Below are 21103 nucleotides of genomic sequence, written 5' to 3'. Positions count from 1 at the left end.
AAATCTAGTTTTATCTATATTTTATATATCTTTATTAAAAATACTATATTTTTGGACTGTATTACAAATAAGGTTGAACTATTTTTAAATAAAATAAGGATCCTTATATTTAGCATATTAATAATTATACTTTAATATAAACTTAGATATTAATTTTGGATAACATTTAATAAAGTAAGTAATCTAATATTCTAATATAGTACTCTGTTAATTTAGCTTTAACTTTGCTTAATATAGCAGCTGGGCAGAAAATTAAGTATTACAGATTTTAAAAGGCAGCCCTTGGTAGGCTATATTAAAAAGCCACTGCTTTAATGTATTTTCTTTAATTGTAGATAGCTTTCTATAATTAGTATCTTTTTTAGTATATAATTTAATGCCATTTAAATAATCTTTAAAAGTACTTATTTTAATATTAAACACGGCAGCGCAGGCAGCCTTTGTAGCAAACTTTCTACTTTTAAAGGCCTTAACAGCAAGATTTAAACGTTCATCTGTATCGGCCATATTAATATATAAAGAGAAACACCAAAAGAATTACAAGATATTTTAATATAGGGCGGTTTGGGCGAGTTCTTCAACTTTAAGTTACTGGGGGTGCAAGACGCGGCGCGGCGGCCGCCAGCTCGGTGTCGCGCCGGCTCGGTGTCCGATTATGTTATAGTTAACACTATTTGGTAAGTTACGGAATATGAGTAAGATCAATACATCAGGTTATTGGGAGCCTATTCTAATGGAATCAAGAGTGTTGGTTGCCTAGAATGCTTAGTAAGTACTGGATCTTAGCTAACTAAACTTATCGCTCCTCATGATTTATTACAGGATATCAAAGGGTGCCAAGAACAGTCAAATGGACTGCAAATAATCTTTCTTATCCCGTATCTCACCCGCAAGCAGCAAGCTGTGTCTTGTAATCTTCCCCCTAGATCTCCTATCTGTAGTCTAACATGTCCATCAACAACAGTGACCAGCCCCGGATTCTGCGCTTTCCGAGATCCGACGAACCTACAGCGTGCGTACTGCTGCACGTTACCCGTCGTGGTCCTTCCGCACTAGACTTGGATCTTGTTGGGACAGAAGGAGAGTGCCCGTTTACTGGGGCAGGTATGTGTTGTGTGCTATCCTCCAAGTGAAGGGAAACCGCCTCTTCCATCAGTCGCATCACATGCTAATGTTTTCTGCTGATAGTACGGCAGTCTCACCTCAACTCGTATCGCTCAAAGAATTATCAAGGTACTGAGGATGACTGGACTCAGATCATTCTCCATGTGCTTGGGCAAGCAGAACAATGTGAGAAGGAACAGGATTTATTTGCAGGGCTAGAAGCGTTAGCCATCATCAGTGGCCTCGAAACCCAGGACAAAGAGATAAAACTCGTGATACGGAAGAAAGTACAAACAATAACTGTATGTTTAAGTCTAATGCTGCCTCCACCCAATCGCTTTACTGACGTTAGGAAGCAAAAACTCGGGACTCTAGTATTGAAGCAAAACGACGAACAGGCCATCCACCTCTATGACTGGACGTCTACTTCGGTAGAGAGGGCTGATTCCTTCGAAAGACGTTGTGCAATCCTCCTGGGTCGCTACCGCGCTGCTGAACAGAGAATTAAGGATCTCGATGCCCAGCTTGACGAGCTCTTAAGCGCCAAGACTCGGCACGACGAACAGCTAATGAAAAACTTGATGCAGCTTCTCAATGAGAAAAAGTTGAAAATCCGCAACCAACAGCGCGTAGTAGCCCCCACAGAGGCTGCTGTAGAGGAAGGTAGGTACCAACCGCGGTATGCTACATATTTCTAAGCTGATAAATGAGCAACCAATAGATTTCAAAACTCACAAACCACGACCGGGCGGATCCAGGCAAACCACTGCTGTCAAGAGGCGAGCGAATGGTTCAGCTTCGACACCGTCTTATGAGGTGTTCGGTAGCGGTAGCGGTAGCGGCTTCGAAGATTCGGACGATGACCGGGATAAGCGCCATGAAAGCTCTAAAGCGGTGTCAGGCACAGAATCAGGCACAGACAATGAGCTACCACTGGGGCAGCGGCCCTCAGGGGAAGATGAGTCTACTGACGAAGACATACCACGCCTGCCAAGTCATGGTTCTCGGATAAGCAACTCTAGCCCACAACAAACTCATTCGCAGTTCTTAAGCAAGAAACAATTGACTCCACAGCGACGAGAGATTCCCTTTCCGAGGATGAGGGGAAATGCGACAGCTACTATACGAACAGATCGACATAAAAATAAAGAAGCCAGGGACAGCATGGGGGAAACAGATGATGATGAGTTATAATATTAATATAGTAGCCAAAGTTCCAGACCATTTTAGGCAATACAAAAGTGGTTCTTGACCGTTACTTGCTCTCTGTATGATCCCTGGAGGAATCCAAGCATAGCAAGTCTTAACTTATCAATGCGCAATGTGGACACTCACATCTGACAGACAATACCCCGGCGTTGAGATAAGGATATTGCGGGCTTGCCGTACCTCCAGCTATCATTCAAATTTTCTTATGTACAACTTAACCACAGCTGCTGTGGTTTGAGACTTATCTAAGCGGAATTGGGAGCTATGAGACAACGCGAAGCGAAAGAACAGTACTTAAGTAGAATAACATTGGACTAGGGCAAAAGCAACAAAGAGGAAAGTTGTTTAGGTGTTACAACGACAACGCCTAGACCACCAGACAATAAGTAGAAACCGGAGTAATAGTGAGAACCTGGCATCTAGCCATACAAAGCCTTCGGGGACATTTCCCCAGCAGCCATGAAGTTTGTCTCCGGATTTCCGGTAGCTTTAGCGGCAGAGCAACGAGCCATAGTCGGAGAACTAAGACAGAGTTAGACCACAAGCAGCAATTTACCTCAGGCAATAAGCATCAGGGGTGGGGGCCATGTCAAGCACGTACCTCCGAGAGATTGAGTCAGTAAAATAGAAATCATTGATGACTTTCTTGAAAAGCGTATTAGTGGATTGGATGCCCTTGTTTTGATCAACTAATTGGACCTTGCTCAATGAGCTCATCGATGTTGGTTCAACCACGTCATATCGGCGCATAACAGGGCTGATCTCTTCCATACGGTCGCGCAGGGCCTCGATGTCATCGTATGGAAGAGGTATGTTTAGGAATTCACTGGCAGCACGTATGATCTTCCAGTCATCACGCGCAGCCCCAGGCAAAGAAGTTGCAGCTCGAGTAACTTGGACACGACCCTCGGTGTTGATGTAGGTACCTGACTTCTCAGTGTACGCTGCGCCGGGCAGAACAACATCCGCAAGCTGAGCGCCTCGGTCACCATGATGTCCTTGGTAAATGACAAAGGCGTCACTAGGGATTTCGCTCTGGGCGACTTCATCAGCACCAAGAAGCCAGACCATCTTGGGCTTGCTCCGAGTAACTTCTGAAGATGGCGTAGTGAAGCCCACTTCATAGGCAGCTGCACGGGATGCTGCGCGTTGAAGAACGTTGTATCCTTGCCATTCCGAAGTATTGAAGTTGTTAGCGTGTTTCTCAACGAAATTACCGATGGACTCAAAGATCACTTTGGCATCCGCGTGTTCAACCGCAGCACTGCCAACGATGATCATAGGTCTTTTGGCCGTAGAAAGCTTCTCTCCGAACTTTCCAGAAAGAGCAGCTTTCAAAGCGGAAACGTCTGCCCCGAGGTGCTCGAATTCGAAAGTACTTTCGAATTCCTCGCCAACAAGCCCAATTTCAAGATCTGAGCGAAGATATTGCTTGCGAATACGCGCATTAAGAACGGAAGCTTCATGGCGGGGGTTTGTAGCGACCAAAAGGATCGCATCGGCCTCCTCAATTCCATAGATCTTGGAATTGAAAAGATAGTTGGAGCGAACATCAACACCATGGGCAACCGGTGAACCGCCACCTGGCTGATCCAGCGCAAGGTTGTCGGACCCAAGCTTATTGGCCAGATCCTTCATGGCCACTAAGGTTTCGGCATCGACAAGATGCCCGGCAACAGCCTTGAACTCATTCTCCGTCACATGAAGTCGCTGATGAGCTGATGATATCTCGGTCAAAGCTTGCTCCCACGTCGCGGGAACAAATTTTCCTTCCCGACGAATTAAAGGCGTTGTGAGTCTCTGAGTCTTAAGGCCATCACAAGCAAATCGAGATTTGTCGTTGATCCATTCCTCGTTGATATCATCGTTCAGCCTCGGGAGTATCCGCATCACCTCCATGCCTCTAGTGTCTATTCTTATGTTCGACCCCAAAGCGTCATGCACGTCAATAGACTCAGTGTGCTTCAATTCCCAGGGGCGAGCACGAAAAGCGTAGGGCTTGGATGTAAGAGCTCCAACTGGACAAAGATCAATGATGTTGCCAGAAAGCTCGGAGTCGAGGTTCTTCTCCAAGTATGTACCGATTTGCATGTCGTTTCCTCTGCCGGAGGTTCCGAGTTCGGGGGCTCCGGCAACATCATTCATAAATCGAACACAACGCGTACAGTGAATACAGCGATTCATAGAGGTTTTAACCAGAGGCCCAATATTCTTGTCTTCAACAGCACGCTTGCCTCCGACCTCGTGGAAACGTCCACGGTCAGCACCATACCGCATGGATTGGTCCTGAAGATCACACTCTCCACCTTGATCGCAGATAGGGCAATCCAGAGGATGATTGGCAAGAAGAAACTCCATAACACCTTCCCTAGCTTTATGCACCAGTGGCGAATTGGTCTTGACGTTCATGCCAGGTTGCACAGGCCAAGCACATGATGCCACAGGCTTAGGGGCCCGTTCGACTTCGACGAGACACATACGGCCTGTGAGATAGTCAATATTTGTATCAAAACAGAGAAGTACCCGAGCTCAAACATACAGTTACCTGCAATCAAAAGCTTCCTGGAAAGCTATTAGCAATGCGTGTCGTTCTGTTATAAAAGACGATATGATGCTGGTGGCTTACTCGTGATAACAATATCTATGGAAGTTAATTAATTTGCGCTCACCATATCTTCATTGAGTACTTATTCTTACCTTGGTACTGTCGCACCTGCCTTTTCACAAGCTTGGATGAGAGCCGAGCCAGCTGTTCGGGTCATGTAAGAAGGGAGTTCAGAGATTGCACAAGGGAGACCAAGTCACCTTCTACCGAAACCTTCTTTCCATCTGAAGCAATGCGTTAGTGGAGGCATTGAAGTGGCTTCAATATCGCAGAGACTGACCAATAGTGAGTTCCACCTCGGCAGAGCGAGGAAATGTCGTTGCGAAGGTCCTGAGATGGTTGACCTTTGGGACCCGGACGAGCCGGGCGGCCGCACGATACAACTGCGGCCGCATAATGTGACGAGAGTCAAATGTGATAAGGGTGAACAAGAGCGGCATCCACCTGGAGAGTAGGTAGTTACAAAGTGGCAGGACTGAGGTGAAGTGGTCCTTCGTTGGAGAGAGCACTTTTGGTCTGGCTCGGATTCTGCTAGACACGAGTCGGGGCGTCACTCGCAAATTGCCGCCTGCGGATTGGTTCGGTTATACGGCAAAATAAATCCTCCGGAACGCCTCTTTTCTTCGTATAAACAAGCTCTGTCTCTCCGACCTCCTTCTTCTTCCTTTTCCTTTTCAGACTTATAAACTCATTTCATGGGCATGGTTATTGTAGGTGGCAGGGTTCTGATGTCTCTTCCTCCTCTGCTACATAGCCCTAGAACATTTGCACTGAGCTGGAGCTCCTTAGGGCTGTTTTCGTCTTCACATCAGTGAAAATGAGTCAGCCTGATGCAGGTATCGTTCTTTACTGACAGTTGCTACATCTCTCAAACTTATAACCAAATTTACAACCATCAACTCTGAGGACAATATCTCCAGGCAGTCATCGCACGCCGCTACTTAGATTCTGGATGTAAAAGCTGATGTATGTGCACTTAAAGCAGGTAATTGTCGCGTCTCAATTATCTTTCCTAGCCTTGTAGGCACGCCACCTAACAAAGGTATGGTCGTAGCGCCTTCATCATTCTCCAGACGGTGATTGGGTACATCACAACATTGTCAACATTATTGCTACCTCAATTGTTTTCAATATCCGATTAGACGAGTGCCGAAGGCAAAATGCGATTAAGATGTAAGAACAAGGGGCGACAGGAATGAAAGGCGCAATTATGCCTAGGAATCACTACGGTGCCATGTAGTCTGGTTGTCGGATGCCAGGAGCCAACCAAGCGCGGGAAGTACTGCTTCCTCTTGGACGAACATAGCCCGGTCCGTCATGCACCTTCTTCAAGTCATTTGTATGCGAGAGTGGATCGCCCAAGGATTGATGATCCGGGAATTTGCTTGCTGCTGGAGAGAAGCCAATGGGCTCTCTGGCTCTCGCTGGTGTCCGTACGTTCAACGGAAGCACCGTTTCCTTGACGCGGAAGCGATCCGCGTTGGCTCTCTGGTCGGCTAAATCATCATGGCTGTTGCGATCGTATAGATAGAGCCCAACAAATGTGAGGAGAATTCCAAGTCCTTGTACAGGTGTTGTTGAGCTCCCGAACCAAACGATCGCAACGATAATAACAAACACTCGCTTGACCAATGATGCAACGGAGTATGACACAGGCGAAATCATAGATAGAAGGATGAACGCCAAGATGTTCTGTGCAAAATGCGATACACCATTGAATACGAATTCGAGAAACAGAGCACCATGGTCAAGAGAGCCCTCCTTTCCTGTGAGGGAGATCGCACCATCCTTCATGACGTCTGATATTAATGGGTATCCTTCGCAGACAAACCAGATGGGCAGGGTCAGGACAAAAGCTAGACCAGAGCAGTAATAAAGCAAGTTCAGCTTGTCCAGTTTTCGCCGGCTTGTCGGCTCAAGGTTCGATTCTGCTCGTGCCGCTTCGTTGAACAGCTTCTTCGAAAATATGTTCTGTGACACAAAGACGAGGGCTGCGACTAGCGCACAAAAAATGCCGAAGAAATTAGTGGAAACCCCTGTAGAACACGCGAGCATGACGCCGAGGGTCAACGGAATGAGGGACAAGTATGTCGCTCTGGCGTAGCGAATTCGAAATAGCACACGATATGCCATGACTGTGAAAAGGGGTGATAGTCCCTTGATGGTGTGAACAAGTGAGACAGGTATCTGTGAAGTGGCCATGGAGCTGAGAATATGTCCGGCTAATTGAAAAATTGCTAAAGGCAAAGCAGTAACAATGATATCGCGTGATGGTGTGTGGATTCCATGCTTAAGTGCTGGTATGCTATCCTTGAGCGAAGGTAGCATTTTGGACACAGACGACAACAACAGGCACCAGAAAGACACGAAAGCGAATTGTACCATGGTTAAGGTTATTGGCTTGGGCAGCGCGTTCAGAATCGACTTTGAGGAGGTGTTCGTTAGAGCCGAGGTTAGATACCAAATGAGACAGAGAGTCTAGAAGCAGGTCAGCATAGCTAGGACATATAAGCATGCATGCATCATTACAATTAACCTGTATGAGACAGGTGCCTTCAGTGCTTCAGCCAGCTCCTGAGCATTAGCACTCACGCTACCATTGCGAGTCCTAATCGTGCTGATTGTCTCGCTGATACTCTTTCTTGACCGTTGTCTTGTATTCCCAGCGAATACTGCTTTCTCGTCATACGGAAATTGCCCTGTCTTGCGCGGCTCCAAACGTGCCGGCGCATATCTGACTGATGAACCCGAGTGGTGTTCCCTTGACTCCGTTATTGTATCGAACGAATCGTCACTGAACGGCGGGAACTTGTCTATCGGGCTAGTCATGTGCTTTTGTTGTGAACCGGGTGTATTTGCTGGCATCTGTAGCTCTGAGAGCAACACAGACGAGCGTCGCCCTGTACCGGTCACGACCGTCGTGCTCATTCGAGTATTGGTACTAATATCTCAATAGAGGTGCTGTTGCTGGCGATATTAGCTAGGTTCAAGCCGGGTGGATAAGTGTAACACCGTACCAGAAAAGGCGAAGTCTGGCTGATGATAATCAAAGCTAATGAGCGAGGACCAAGTTTTGCGCCTAGAAAGTAGACGATCGCACGCGCCACAGTGATGATGAGATAATGGCAGTGCTCTGAGAATAGACAAGAATGAGGGACGTGGCATTCGCAATTTGTGAGGTGCCGGCAACATCGGTAGTCTTCATCAAAGCCAGGTTTAAGAAGTTCTGAGCAATTGGCAACAAGCTAGCCTGTAGATAAGTATAGGGTATGTCAAGTAGACGCTTGTAAGGGTCGGAAGCAGTACCTGGTAGAAGGCCAGCACTAGTGTTCAACCAGCCAGTATCTCTCGTTGCGTGAAAAAAGATCTGTAGAGTAGTAAGAAGAAGTTAGAGTAGGACTACGTGATACGTAGGGAATATTCGAGTTAGTCCAACCCGCGGCAGCGCTAAATAGTATCCGCAGTTGGTTAGTAGTATTTGCCAGGACCGGCGGCGGAGTACTGGATGACGAATCTCTTCTCACTTTTCATCTGTAGTTAGTTATGTAACTAACTAACTAATAACCTGCTGACTAACTACATACACCTAACTAACTAACCATGTAGTTAACTAGTTTATATTAGTTTAGTTAGTAAGTTAACACTTAACACTTTTGATTTACTTGTACAGTACACTGTACTCCGTAGTCCACTCTCTTTATATTGTGGATACGCCGCCTAAGAAAAGAAATTGTTACCTGCAGTAGCCAGTCATCCTACTCTACCTGTATAATCTTTGAAGTTTCAGTAATATATAGTTGAAAAAGGTGTTTACAAGTACAGCACATTGTATAGTAAACGTGGTGTATAATATTGACTAGGTATTTAGATATTATATATAATTAAATGTACTCCATTTATCAGCGTAGAGTTATATATTTACGCCTAAGATAAGAAAAATGTTCTGGTAATATGATTTGAGAAAGTTGTTTCTTCTAGGTGAGCTTATATTATACTACTAAAAGAATAGGTATAGGCCCTTCCCCAAACCTTTCTTTAAGCTTTGGGTTTTGAATATGCTCTTTAGTAACAGTACTACAAGGCATATAACTGTCAGTATTCTTGAATAAAGTGTTAGCAATAACAGCCAATGTCTACTAAGAAATTATTCCACATTGCCTACAAGTGAGCTTTGTCGAAATCGCTACAGAAACAGGCCACAGGCCCGTAGTACATGGCTATAGTGACAGTATAATAGTATTAGAATACTACAGTAGTGAAGAGTTGCTTGAAAAAAAAAACAAGCAGATATATATACACAACAAAAATCGGTATACGGCTATCTAGCCCCTCCGTATAAGTTTTTAGCATTTGATTGAAATAATCTACTAGCCTTGCACTATGGTACGGATCTATGTTAATAACACTATTACAGTAATGCTATGTGAGTAAAATACCTATAGATAGTCAAGGATAGTAAAAAGTCATACCCTTTGCACCATTCTAAAAGGAGAAGGTACTGTAGGTAGGTAGGTTGGTATAGGACTATAGGTTGCGAGCACCCTGCTACTGCACCATCTTATATACATAGTACTTATGCATGCACAGAGTCTTACTTTTGATCGTACATAATGTATGTATACCTCTTACTATGTGAGTATGAAAACCTACTTCAAATAGAGTATTCCGTAAATTATAGTGAACTTCTCAGGACAGTCTTCTGCTCTATCAAGCTATTGCAACGCAAAGATTGATAACCATCCTCCTCCGTCGTTTTCTTTGACATACTGATAGACATGATGACACTACTTAGGTAGGTAGGTAACTTGATTTACCAACTCTGCAGATACCTTTTATTGGTAGCGGCCCTTCGCACGCGACTTCCTCCAATCATTGCTACTAAGTTCGGGGCTTCATTCTACTAGGTAGGTACCAACCAATACTCCCCGTCGCTGCTGCCGAATCATAGCACTAAGCCCGCTATACGTGCAGTATACAGGCCGGTAGGGATACTGAAGGCTTCATATATCCTCTTTCCGATATTGTGACTATCTACCCTGCCTTTGTCTGGATGAGATCTGGTCGTATCTTACCAATAGTTATTGTCGTTCCGGTCCATCCTCAAATAACGACCACCTATACATTCCTTGCAAAGCGATTGACATAATTTGACTCTCGACTGCTCCAGCCACCTGCTCTCACGTGTGATATTGGACGGGTGCACCGTCGCGAATTTTGAAGCAGAACTTCAATTAGGCGGCACTCGACACATGATGTCTCTCATGTCAATAGCATCGTCCAAGCTGAACCGCACCGACAGTGGCCTTCCTCACAGTGTTGCGAGTACTTTCCATGTACTAAATCTCGAAGGCGAGGTTTCAGTGAGTCTCTAAACAAACACGATGCAGTAGCTATATAGTTCTGACACCAGTACGTCAATCTTAGAGCCATGCACATTCCAAGGCTCCAGCCAGTGTGTCGGAGTCTCTGAGATCGTCTGTTCCCGGAGGCAGTCAAACCGCGGCGGATGACTTTTACCATGATGTCCCATCAAGCAAGGTCAGAATTTCGCGACTAATGCCATTAGTCCAAGATCTCACAGGCCTAGAAGCAGAAGTTGGAGCATTTCAATATTGTCTCCCCAGATACCCACACCGAGATGGACAGGATATTAGCCAAGCTTTCTCCCAAGCCTCAGCCGTCCGAGGTCAAGCTACCCGTGGACCAGAGCCTGTTTTCAAGGATACCTAGCGAGCAACAATTACTGAAGCGACATAGCCATCACATGTTTGACGATGAGACAAATCCAGACTTCGGTGATGGTCATGCAGACCTTGACAAGTCTCCCAGCAGCTTACCATCAGGAGAAATTACTCGCACATCAATTGACCTGGTTGAAACTGAGCCGTCGCAGGCAGCTCACATCGACATGGCCGAGGTGTTACGGTTGAAGCAGGAACTACTGGCTGCCAACTCAAAGATAGCCCTGCAAGAGCAGGAATTAGCCCAGACTCGAGTGATCAAACATACAATAGACCAAGCACTCGGACCCCCTTCTGAAGCCGAGTTCAATGGACGAGAAGTAACGGAACAAACAATCTCCAATTTGCAAAGTGCATTCAAAGCGTCGCAAACAGGCTTTACCTCTATCCAGGACAGCTGGAATACGCAAGATGACTCTCAGTCCGACATGTCTGATGCTCTCTCTGCTGGAGCATACAACAGGAATCGGGCATTTTGGACATCTACAACCCAGCAAGCGATGAGCACAAACATGAGCCCGACCATGGAAATCCCTTATGGAGAGCCATTCCGTTTGCCTTATAACAGTACCTATGGCGAGGACTCTAACAGATTCTGGGCTGGCTCGAGTACAAACCCTTGCGTGCCGAGCCACGATGTTTTTCAGTCACACCGAGTTTTCTCAGGTCCAGCCCCGGGATCCTTCACCCTTGATGCAAGTATCCCTGAGGAACAAGTTAGGTACCTTCAAGCTCCAGGGCTAGGACTGCGGCGCTCAATCACCCAGAACAGCCGTGGCGGACCATGCTTCTCAAGCCACGGTACTCCATGGCCAGCTGCTTTTGCGTCAAGTCCCGAGTCAACTCTTTCAAAATCTTCCATGGAAAGGTCCAACGGTGCTTACCAACAACAAGTTGGACTGTATCCAATGCATACATACCATCAACGCCCAATTGGAACCCCACTCTCACCAACAGCCACAGAGTTCAATACGTCTAACTCATGGCAAGCCTCGTCGGTGAGAGACGTTCCACCTTCCTGTCGCTTTGACTTGAGCTTATGGATTTAGGTGGGCACAAATCCCAGCCAAACGTACATTTCACCATTGGAACCAATCAACTACCGACGACTGCTTGACAAAAATGTTTCTTGCGATTGGAAATATATAGTCGATAAGATCGTATGTAATAACGACCAGCAAGCTTCAATATTCCTACAACAAAAGCTCAAGGTTGGGACCACCGAGCAAAAGTATAAAATCATAGAGGCGATTGTACATCAAGCATATCCGCTCATGGTGAACCGCTTCGGGAACTTTCTCGTGCAACGCTGCTTCGAACATGGAACCCCCGACCAGATCATTGCAATTGCCAATGCTATCAAAGGAAATACCCTGAGCCTAAGTATGGATCCTTTCGGTTGCCATGTGATACAAAAGGCCTTTGACTGCGTCCCAGAAGAGCATAAAGCGGTTATGGTCCATGAACTTCTGCGGCGAATACCAGAAACTGTCATTCATAGGTACGCATGCCATGTCTGGCAGAAGCTGTTCGAATTGCGATGGAGCGGAGAACCCCCGCAGATCATGAGTAAAGTAAACGAAGCACTATGCGGGATGTGGCACGAAGTCGCATTGGGCGAGACGGGAAGTTTGGTAGTGCAGAACATATTCGAAAATTGCGTCGAGGACGAAAAGGTGATACTTGATTATTCTCTTCTTTGTTCTCTGAGGTTCTTCAATGACCCTAGGGAAGCTGGAGCAGGCTGCTCATAGGACAGTCAATGAGCCCAGCCGAATGCTTGCTAACGCGATGCACAGCGCCCTGCTATCGAAGAGGTGTTATCGAAGATCGACATACTTGCCCACGGTCAGTTTGGAAACTGGTGTATCCAGCATGTTTGCGAACATGGTGCTCCACACGACAAAAGCCGCGCCGTTGAGCACATTCTTGCTTGGTCAGTTGATTACAGCATGGACCAATTTGCTTCGAAGATTGTGGAGAAATGCCTGAAGATAGGTGGCTCCGAGTTCCTAGATCGCTACCTTGCTCGAGTATGCACAGGCCGCAGTGATCGCCCGAGGATGCCTTTGATTGATAGTAAGTCCTTGCGTAAACTACTTATTGTTTGTGGCTGTCTGACTTAGTTCAGTTGCTGGGGACCAATATGGCAATTACCTTATTCAATGGATATTGATGAATGCCGCACCGCACCAGCGTGAGTTGGTTGCCAGCCATATCAGGTATTCACTCATCTGCTGAATAACGTCGTGCTTCGTCCTGACGTGACGTGTAGAAAACACATGGTGTCCTTGCGTGGCTCTAAGTTCGGTTCCCGCGTGGCCATGCTATGTTGTAACCCTTCTCACACAACTCGTCCCGGGCCAGGTGCCGGCCTTTCGGTCAATCGTTTCGGCAATTTCAGCGACGAAAGATACCAGATGCCTGGACAACACAGCGGACGTTTCAGTCGCGCAACTCAGTGGAACCCCAACTACCCACCATTTCGATGACCACGATGTGAAGAAAAGAGTATCGAGAATGAAACCCATTCTTTCAATCATGTGACGAGAGATACAAACAAACCTACCACATCGATTTGTTCTAGGTAGATGCCCAGTGGCCTGCACACATCCACTTTGATCGTTACGCTTCGAAGGGCTGCACTGCGCTTTGTGCGTGATTCATCTTGTCCAAGTCAGACGAATTTCACATATTATTCTTTCATATGCGCTCCTATAGCACCATGCTGGTTCTTTGTGGCTCATGATCCAGGACAGCTCTTTCCTATATCTACCTGGAGCAAGGCGAAGAGGTGAAGAAGAGAAGCGACCAGGAGAATTAGCGAGATGGGATGATGTCGATGCTACATTACCTATGTTCTTTTTCATTCATTGTTTCAAGTGTGAGGAGAAGACAAGGAAGGTGCCGTCAAAATACAATTGCTTGTGCGAGAGGTTGGTTTACGACAAATCATGAATTATTGCCACTTTACTACCTACTTTGCAGAAGCTCTTATTGTTACCTATGAACTAATATGACATATCGGACTACTGATCTCACATACTGATGAGGGCCCAATCGGTCATCCACTAAAGGCAAGGAATCAACTTGGCTGGTTGAGTACGGTTTTGAAAACCAGCCCGTAGTCGGCATTCATCTGCTAACATGCTCGCCGCTTTCCAGCTCCCACGGCTTCCGTCTCCTCGACCTGGCACTTGGAGTATCTTGGCCAGCAAGTATAGTGTCTGGGATCTGCTGAATTCCAGGTATGGGTTGCCCGGTCGTAATGAGTTCGACTATATGAGCGAATGAGGAGGGATACGCGGGTTCTGCTTGCTTCAACGGCGCATTTGCATGGTCTTCAGATACCACATTGTTGAGTTGCTGCTGGTTTACAGGACCAGCAGCTTCAGCTGCTACTGGTCTGGCTTGTAACCATAGTTGATAATTTCCGACGTTCACGGGAGTCGGGAGTTTCTCTTTTCTGAACCGTGAGAGCAACGACAGTCATGGTTAGAGCTATGGTTTCTAAATTTTCTGTTGAAAGTTCTAACCTCGAGAAGTAGAAACATTTAGCCTGTAACGTAACGTCATCGTTCCGGTCAATCTCCGCCCTTGACGCTGGTATCTCAGGGTGCCCGAGAATTATCGAGAGCCCGTGTGCAAACTCATGATCGTCCTCGAATGGATAGGAACTGAGTCTTTCAAAGAGCTCAGTGTCCCACTTCTCCTGCTCGACTCCAGGCGGAGGAACTGCCTCTTTGCCTGAAGACTGGATTGAAGCCTCCCACACAGCAGGTGTACGCGTGGGATTCATGACCGTATTGAGGAGCCAATGCGTACTATATCGGACATGAGCTAATGTCAAAGGTGATGTATCGGATGCTTGTCAATTGAAGCGTCAAGACAAGCGGAACTGCGGCATGTGAATCTGGGTTTTGTGACAAGCGGTACGGAGTAGAATACAAGACTAGCCGAGGTCTGTCTATTCCGCAACCACTACGAAATCCAATAATCGAATCAAGGCCACAGCACTTGGTAGCTTGTTTCAATATTCAAGTGATTTCTTTGACACAGATATTCAAGCTTGCTACCTCCTAAAGTATCGGTGCCATCTTCGACTCACTCCTTGGCCTCTTTCATGACCGGATATCCGCTCGCTCAGATTGTCACATGCGGATTGTAGTGAAGGATGTGCCTACTGCATCACCATGACACCACACCAGAGCCAACCTGCAAGAATAACCGCATTCCGTGCAGAGTGGCCATATGGTAGCCGCGGATCTAACATCCCCAAAACTGACTTTGATGGTTTTTTTCTGCACCAGTATCTACAGTGTAAGGCTTACGGAGATGTGCAATTCCTGTATGAAGTAGGTCATTGAACCGGAAGGTCCCGTAGTATTGTGAATGATGTCGACCAGGTTATGCCGATGTATCCATTCTGTCAATTACCTGAAGCAGCCCAGACGTTGTTGACAATGTGGTCTCGCTTTGACAACCAGGGCAATTGTGCACAATTTCGTGAGCAAAAAGGTCACAATCAATGCAGAAATTGTTACGGCACACGGTGCATTCATAGCGACTGCTTACGCTCATCCCTCTAGACTGTACATCTGCGGCCTGCCATTGATCTCTAGGGGGCACTGGGGGGAAAGTTATACCACAAGCGAAGCAGGCCAGGCTACGCGAGGCTCGCGCCCATGGAACTTCGACCCAGTTCATCAATGGGAAAAGATGATGATAAGACCGAGCAAGATGCGTGGAAAGGATTAGTGTTAGGCTGCAAGAAGGGCATTCGGCAGGAAGGCCACAAACTTTGCTATTGCATCGAGAGCAGGAATAGCCCCCACAAGAAGCATTCGAATGGCACGCGCAAAGAGAAGGGTGGGCTTCGACAGAACGGGATGGAAATCCCATCATCAGGAGGGAACTTGCGGACTGCCTTTGAGAAAACGTGGCCGGAGGGGTGGTGACGCCCATTAATAATTCACGAAAGTGCTGCTCGTTAAGAGCCACGCCGTACGTTTCATCATCGCCATGATTTGTCTTAGAGCAAAGCTCGCGGCAGATGGCTACTTGAGCAGCAAGGCCCACGATGCCAACACGGATTTTTTCGCTAACCAGAGTTGCTATGGTATGGTGAATATCACCTGGATCAGAGGAGAGCAAGGAACCAAAGATGATCAAGACTTCACGGGTACCGTGAGTGGGAGTATGACTGTGAAACATGGATTAGTTTGTGTGGTTTGTAGGCGCAAATTAGCTGCGCCAATACTCTGGATGGTGCGAACATACAAGAGAGCACCTCGAGCCATTTCAAGCCCGTTCTGTAAACTAGGAAGACCTTTCGGGTCATGCTCTCGTAGGGCTTGAATTGCACTGATATGTTCAGTAGGGTTTCCACTCATATCACTAACCCGTACTGCGAGGCCATCCCTCAGGCCAAGCACACCCAACTGAGAGATCGGGTTCTGTTCAAAGAATTCTCTGACGAACTCTTGGGCATAGCGCAGAGACAGGAGATATCGCGTTGGCCGTAAATCCTTTTCTGCCATTGAGTGTGACAAATCAAGAATCAGGATAAGGTGGCGGATAATGCCTCGTTGTAGTGGAGTGGTGTCCCGTAGAAGTCTGTGAAGATTTTCAGCTTCACCATAACCCACCTGTATTCAATGTCGTTTGTTTTCGCCTTCGACATGCATCAAGAGTGAGAGAAAAGAAAAGCTAACCTCTTCCTTTTCCCAGCTTCAAGCAGGCCCTCTACTGTGGAATTGATCGTGCCATCTGCGCCTTCGACCAAACTCTCCCAAGTCCTTGAGACCTCCCATTCGGCGCCTCCGCGATTTTTCTTCCTTTTTGAACGCGGCGGTTGAGCGGCTCCGCCTCGAGATGAGATATGACTGCCATCTACCTCATCCTCGGAGATTTCTCCAGCATACTCTTCATCGGAATCGGCCATGTTTAGAACTTTGAAGGCTGCGAAGGACGGATCTGGGATCAAAGCGAACGAACAGGGTAGGTGAAGATGCTTGAAAGATCGGCTTTAGCGGTTTTTGGGACTAGTGTGTTGTGGTTAGACACCTTTAGTATCAATTCTGTAAGGTATTCTTAGATAGTGCATGCAGTAGGAATATTGTGTAGTTCGACTAGGAAGAGTAACTTACTACTAACCCATCCTTCGGCCGTGATTAGATAATGAAATAAGCAGGAATTACGTTCATCTCCCGAAAAGGGTCCAAGCTCCGTCGGAGCTCCGGTCTGTGTCCTGACGGAACAAAATAATAATCATTGAATAACTATGGAGTACTAAAATTTGCTTGACTCTTGGGTTCATATCATTCTTACTTACTAGGCTTCGTTTACGTACGATTTCCTCCCCTCCCCACTCCCACTCTGCCTTTCAGTCTTTACCCGAGCCTTCTGTAAAACACCATGAAGTGATTCTGTCTCCAGGCTCTCAGGATTCTTACCCTCATTGCAATCTCCTCCCCACTCCGGATTATCTGAATTACTTGTATGTATGCGTACCACCCCATATCTGTATCGTCACAAGTAAATAAGGCTTGGTGGCATGGGCTGAAGATGACCGTAGACAGAGATTTGCCCAATTTAGGCTCGTTTGACCAGATCCAGATACCATTAGCATAAATGTGGGGAAGAAGGTGTCCCGTCAGAAGCACAGCCGCCACAGCGTCGCCAGCCAGATGTACACGTACTGGTGTCAGAGCTCCAATCCGTGGACGATTTCTGGTTTATCAGCCGGTCCGACCAGTTTCCCTCTACTGCCCCTCCCCTCCCCTCCCCTGCCCCCCCTCCTTCGCTTCCTCGCGTTCCCGCCATATATCGGCTCTTTCGCTCTCCCCGCGCACACATTTGCATCCTACCCTCACGCCTGCTGGCCATCCGTCCTCCGCAAGGTGTTGCTCTTCTGATTTCCGCACCCGCACAATGGCATCAAAGGACAGAGATGTCCTCCCGGACGTGTGAGTTGCAAACCGTGACTCTACGGTTCTCAAAAGACACCTTTCTAACGACGAGCACAGAGCTGTCCCAGTCCATTACGATGTGTCTTTGTTCGATCTACAGTTCAGTGGTTCCTGGGGCTATAATGGTGTCATCAGGGTTAAGGCCAGAGTCACCCGCCCTACGAAGGAGATTGTGCTCAACTCGAAGGAAATCGAGGTTCAGAAAGTCGAAATACATGGCGAAGATGGTCCGTCATCACCTGCACCCGGCTCTGCTCACAATTGTTCCCTTTGCCATAATATTGACAGCCTGCGTTAGGGACCAAATTGTCCGAAGCATCCGAGATCACCTATGATAGAACCTCAGAGCGGGTGACTTTCAAGTTCCCGTCGGAAATTGCACCCTCAAATATTCTTCTCTCGGTGAATTTTACCGGAACTATGAACAACGCGATGGCTGGGTTCTACCGCTCTAAATACACCCCTGTTGTGGAACCAGCTGGAGACACACCCAAAGAAGGAGACTTCCACTACATGTTGAGTACCCAATTCGAGTCTTGTGACGCGCGTCGGGCTTTCCCATGCTTCGACGAACCAAATCTGAAAGCTACTTTTGATTTTGAGATCGAGGTGCCCACTTGTCAAACTGCTCTGAGCAACATGCCTATTAAAGATGAGAGGGCTGGACGTAAGCCGGGACTCAAAGTTGTCTCTTTTGAGAGAACTCCCGTCATGAGCACATATGTGAGTCTTTCCAGTGATTCGGCCAGGATTCCCTCTAACATTAAATCCAGCTTCTGGCATGGGCAATTGGCGATTTCGAATACGTGGAGGCGATGACAGAACGCAAATATCAAGGAAAGAGTATACCTGTCCGTGTCTATACAACCAGAGGTCTGAAAGAACAAGCTCGATTCGCTTTAGAATGTGCTCATCGCACCGTTGACTACTTCTCCGAGATATTCGAGATAGAATATCCCTTGCCCAAGGCGGATCTTCTCGCTGTCCATGAATTTGTGAACAACCTTCCTTCACGCTTTTAAGACATCAAACAAGCCTACTAATGCTGTATAGGCGATGGGTGCTATGGAAAACTGGGGACTCGTAACGTATCGAACAACTGCTGTGCTTTTTGAAGAGGGCAAGTCCGATACCAGGTATAAGAACCGCATTGCTTATGTGGTCGCGCACGGTAAGTCTTTCTTTTTTCAAGGCAATACCACCTCATATGTAACCTGTAATGCTCCCAGAATTGGCTCATCAATGGTTTGGCAACCTCGTTACGATGGATTGGTGGAACGAACTATGGCTTAACGAAGGGTTTGCAACTTGGGTCGGTTGGCTTGCTGTTGACCACTTCTATCCTGGTAAGTATTGGCCATCGTGTGGTCATTGTTGAATAGAACTAACCTAGATTCTACATCCAGAATGGAATATCTGGTCTCAATTTGTTGTGCGCAATTCCCGAGGTAACTCCACATGTTGGTTCTATGTTGACCGGCACACAGGCTGAGGGTGTCCAACAAGCTTTCCAGCTTGACTCTTTGCGGGCATCACATCCGATTGAGGTACCTGTCAGAAACGCTCTCGAGGTGGATCAGATCTTCGATCACATCAGCTATCTGAAGGGAAGCTCGGTCATTCGCATGCTGAGTGATCACCTCGGCCGACAGACCTTTCTACGCGGTGTAGCTGCGTATCTCAAGGCACACGCTTACGGCAAGTTGGCAAATGCAACAAGCTTGCGAATATGGGGTTGCTGATTTTGATACTGTACAGGCAATGCTACCACAAATGATCTTTGGTCGGCTCTAAGCAAGGCATCCAACCAGGATGTAACTAGCTTCATGGTAATGTTTTTGAGTTCAATTGAGGTCTCTTGAACTAATAGGTGGTGTAGGATCCTTGGATTCGCAAGATCGGATTCCCTGTTATCACTATCACCGAGGAGCCGGGTCGAATCAACATCCGGCAAAACCGCTTTCTCTCGACAGGTGATGCCAAACCAGAGGAGGACGAAACAACATGGTGGATTCCGCTAGGTATTCAGTCGGCCCGTGAGGCGTCTGACACAAATAAGGGTGCTCTGGTATCTAAATCAGATTCTGTCCCCGGTGTGGGGCAGGAATCTTTCTACAAGATAAACAAGAACCTTTCTGGCTTCTACCGTACCAATTATCCTGCTGATCGTTTGGCTAAACTCGGACAGACTTTGAATCTACTAAGTACTGAGGATAAGATTGGCCTGATCGGCGATGCTGCTGCCCTTGCTGTTTCTGGTAATGGCACAACGACTGCCTTGTTATCTTTATTGAGTGGTTTTAAAGAAGAAAAGAACTACCTGTCAGCGTCCCATGAACACCATTGGTGCGTCTTATTTGTAATCTCAGTCTAACAATGTTGATATTCTAGGATCTGGTCTCAAATCTCAACTTCCATCGGAAACCTACGCTCGGTGTTTGCACAGAACAACTCGGTTTCGTCAGGGCTGAAGAGATTCACCCTCGAATTAGTCTCACAAGCCGCTGAAGAAATCGGCTGGGAGTTTGAGCCCGAAGATGATTATCTTACTGTACAGCTCCGGAAACTTTTGATTGGAATGGCATGCCATGCTGGGCATAAAGAGTAAGTGTCTTCACATCCTGATGCTGCTTACTGAGACCTTCACTAAAATTCAACGTTAGTATGATTTCCGAGGCAACACGACGCTTCCAGCTCTGGAACACGGCTAAAGACAAAAACGCTGTGCATACCAACCTGCGCTCTGTCATTTTTGGTGTTATAGTTTCTGAGGGTGGAAATCAAGAGTATGCTTCCGTCAAGGAGGAATATTTGAGAACCGATTCTGTCGATGGCAAAGAGATCTGCCTAGGGGCTCTTGGACGCACGAAAAATCCTGATTTGGTCAGGGACTACCTGGATTTTGTCTTCTCAGACAAGGTTGCTATACAGGACATACATAACGGTGCGGTTTCACTTGCTTCGAATTCAAGCACTCGCCATTTACTTTGGGAGTACATGAAAACGCACTGGGACATGGTTGAATCTCATTTATCGACAAACAATGTTGTTTTCGAGCGCTTTGTGCGCATGGGACTTTGTAAGTTCGCCGATCATACCATTGAAACCGACATCTCTGCTTTCTTTCAGGACAAGGATACCAGTGCCTACGACCGTGCTCTGGTCATTGTTGCTGATAGCATCCGCACAAATGTGCACTACAAAGACAGAGATGAGGGTCTGGTGTTGGAGTGGCTTCAGGCTCATGGGTATATGTGATTAGTTAGAAACAGCAATTGCTGCTCTTTTGAGGAGGTGGTTCGCATGACATAGTTATTCAGTGAGAGCCAGCCCCACTGTGGCTGGGAGAATCACCTGAGCAATAGCAGGCGAAACAGCCGAGATTGAATAAAGCAATGTGTAGAAGTGCTTTCCCACCTTCTTCACTGGCTCGTTGGATGTCTGTCAAGATAGAGTAGTGTTAATGGTTTTAA

General features: G+C 46.9%; 8 protein-coding genes across 8 annotated transcripts; 3 read left to right on the top strand and 5 right to left on the bottom strand.

Annotated features, from left to right (window-relative positions):
* Nucleotides 1-273: 273 nt before the first annotated feature.
* On the bottom strand, nucleotides 274-489 carry BO86DRAFT_298007 (uncharacterized protein; the record flags this gene model as incomplete). The annotated part of the gene is made up of 1 exon (XM_025667425.1): nucleotides 274-489. A coding segment is annotated over one exon (216 nt), but the record flags the coding sequence as incomplete, so codon positions are not given.
* Nucleotides 490-822: 333 nt separating this feature from the next.
* BO86DRAFT_390568 (uncharacterized protein) lies at nucleotides 823-2344 on the top strand. Its single transcript, XM_025672426.1, has 4 exons — nucleotides 823-1104; nucleotides 1189-1406; nucleotides 1461-1767; nucleotides 1826-2344. Exons 1-4 carry the CDS (start codon nucleotides 948-950, stop codon nucleotides 2296-2298), a joined length of 1155 nt encoding a protein of 384 aa, XP_025525977.1. The 5' UTR covers nucleotides 823-947; the 3' UTR covers nucleotides 2299-2344.
* Nucleotides 2345-2466: 122 nt separating this feature from the next.
* On the bottom strand, nucleotides 2467-5313 carry BO86DRAFT_411145 (putative NADH-ubiquinone oxidoreductase, subunit G; the record flags this gene model as incomplete). Its single annotated transcript, XM_025674556.1, has 7 exons — nucleotides 2467-2835; nucleotides 2915-4796; nucleotides 4853-4875; nucleotides 4940-4954; nucleotides 5011-5062; nucleotides 5119-5142; nucleotides 5199-5313. 7 exons carry the CDS (start codon nucleotides 5311-5313, stop codon nucleotides 2733-2735), a joined length of 2214 nt encoding a protein of 737 aa, XP_025525976.1. The 3' UTR covers nucleotides 2467-2732.
* Nucleotides 5314-5836: 523 nt separating this feature from the next.
* BO86DRAFT_390566 (putative ER to Golgi transport protein (Sly41)) lies at nucleotides 5837-8344 on the bottom strand. The gene is made up of 4 exons (XM_025672425.1): nucleotides 8225-8344; nucleotides 7936-8163; nucleotides 7448-7879; nucleotides 5837-7396 (listed from the first exon to the last, which is right to left on the bottom strand). The coding sequence occupies exons 3-4, from the start codon at nucleotides 7844-7846 to the stop codon at nucleotides 6143-6145; spliced, it is 1653 nt and encodes a 550-aa protein (XP_025525975.1). The 5' UTR covers nucleotides 7847-7879; nucleotides 7936-8163; nucleotides 8225-8344; the 3' UTR covers nucleotides 5837-6142.
* Nucleotides 8345-10170: 1826 nt separating this feature from the next.
* Nucleotides 10171-13151, top strand: BO86DRAFT_420325 (Pumilio-family RNA binding repeat-containing protein; the record flags this gene model as incomplete). Its single annotated transcript, XM_025675197.1, has 6 exons — nucleotides 10171-10278; nucleotides 10509-11657; nucleotides 11709-12335; nucleotides 12459-12738; nucleotides 12791-12881; nucleotides 12935-13151. 6 exons carry the CDS (start codon nucleotides 10171-10173, stop codon nucleotides 13149-13151), a joined length of 2472 nt encoding a protein of 823 aa, XP_025525974.1.
* Nucleotides 13152-13603: 452 nt separating this feature from the next.
* BO86DRAFT_342163 (DUF5572 domain-containing protein) lies at nucleotides 13604-14688 on the bottom strand. Its single transcript, XM_025669105.1, has 2 exons — nucleotides 14196-14688; nucleotides 13604-14125 (listed from the first exon to the last, which is right to left on the bottom strand). The coding sequence occupies exons 1-2, from the start codon at nucleotides 14456-14458 to the stop codon at nucleotides 13795-13797; spliced, it is 594 nt and encodes a 197-aa protein (XP_025525973.1). The 5' UTR covers nucleotides 14459-14688; the 3' UTR covers nucleotides 13604-13794.
* Nucleotides 14689-15028: 340 nt separating this feature from the next.
* On the bottom strand, nucleotides 15029-16778 carry BO86DRAFT_342160 (TFIIH/NER complex subunit SSL1). Its single transcript, XM_025669104.1, has 3 exons — nucleotides 16374-16778; nucleotides 15940-16275; nucleotides 15029-15862 (listed from the first exon to the last, which is right to left on the bottom strand). The coding sequence occupies exons 1-3, from the start codon at nucleotides 16601-16603 to the stop codon at nucleotides 15067-15069; spliced, it is 1362 nt and encodes a 453-aa protein (XP_025525972.1). The 5' UTR covers nucleotides 16604-16778; the 3' UTR covers nucleotides 15029-15066.
* Nucleotides 16779-17592: 814 nt separating this feature from the next.
* Nucleotides 17593-20888, top strand: BO86DRAFT_317029 (M1 family metallopeptidase; the record flags this gene model as incomplete). Its single annotated transcript, XM_025668152.1, has 12 exons — nucleotides 17593-17627; nucleotides 17688-17857; nucleotides 17929-18353; nucleotides 18404-18625; nucleotides 18684-18801; nucleotides 18860-18976; nucleotides 19037-19062; nucleotides 19118-19364; nucleotides 19389-19459; nucleotides 19510-19952; nucleotides 20022-20234; nucleotides 20294-20888. 12 exons carry the CDS (start codon nucleotides 17593-17595, stop codon nucleotides 20886-20888), a joined length of 2682 nt encoding a protein of 893 aa, XP_025525971.1.
* Nucleotides 20889-21103: the final 215 nt, after the last annotated feature.

The sequence above is a fragment of the Aspergillus japonicus genome, assembly GCF_003184785.1.
Source record: "Aspergillus japonicus CBS 114.51 unplaced genomic scaffold BO86scaffold_38, whole genome shotgun sequence".
Lineage (NCBI taxonomy): Eukaryota > Fungi > Ascomycota > Eurotiomycetes > Eurotiales > Aspergillaceae > Aspergillus > Aspergillus japonicus.
Note: the sequence above shows the minus strand (reverse complement) of the source record. Positions and strands in the feature narration are given on the sequence as shown.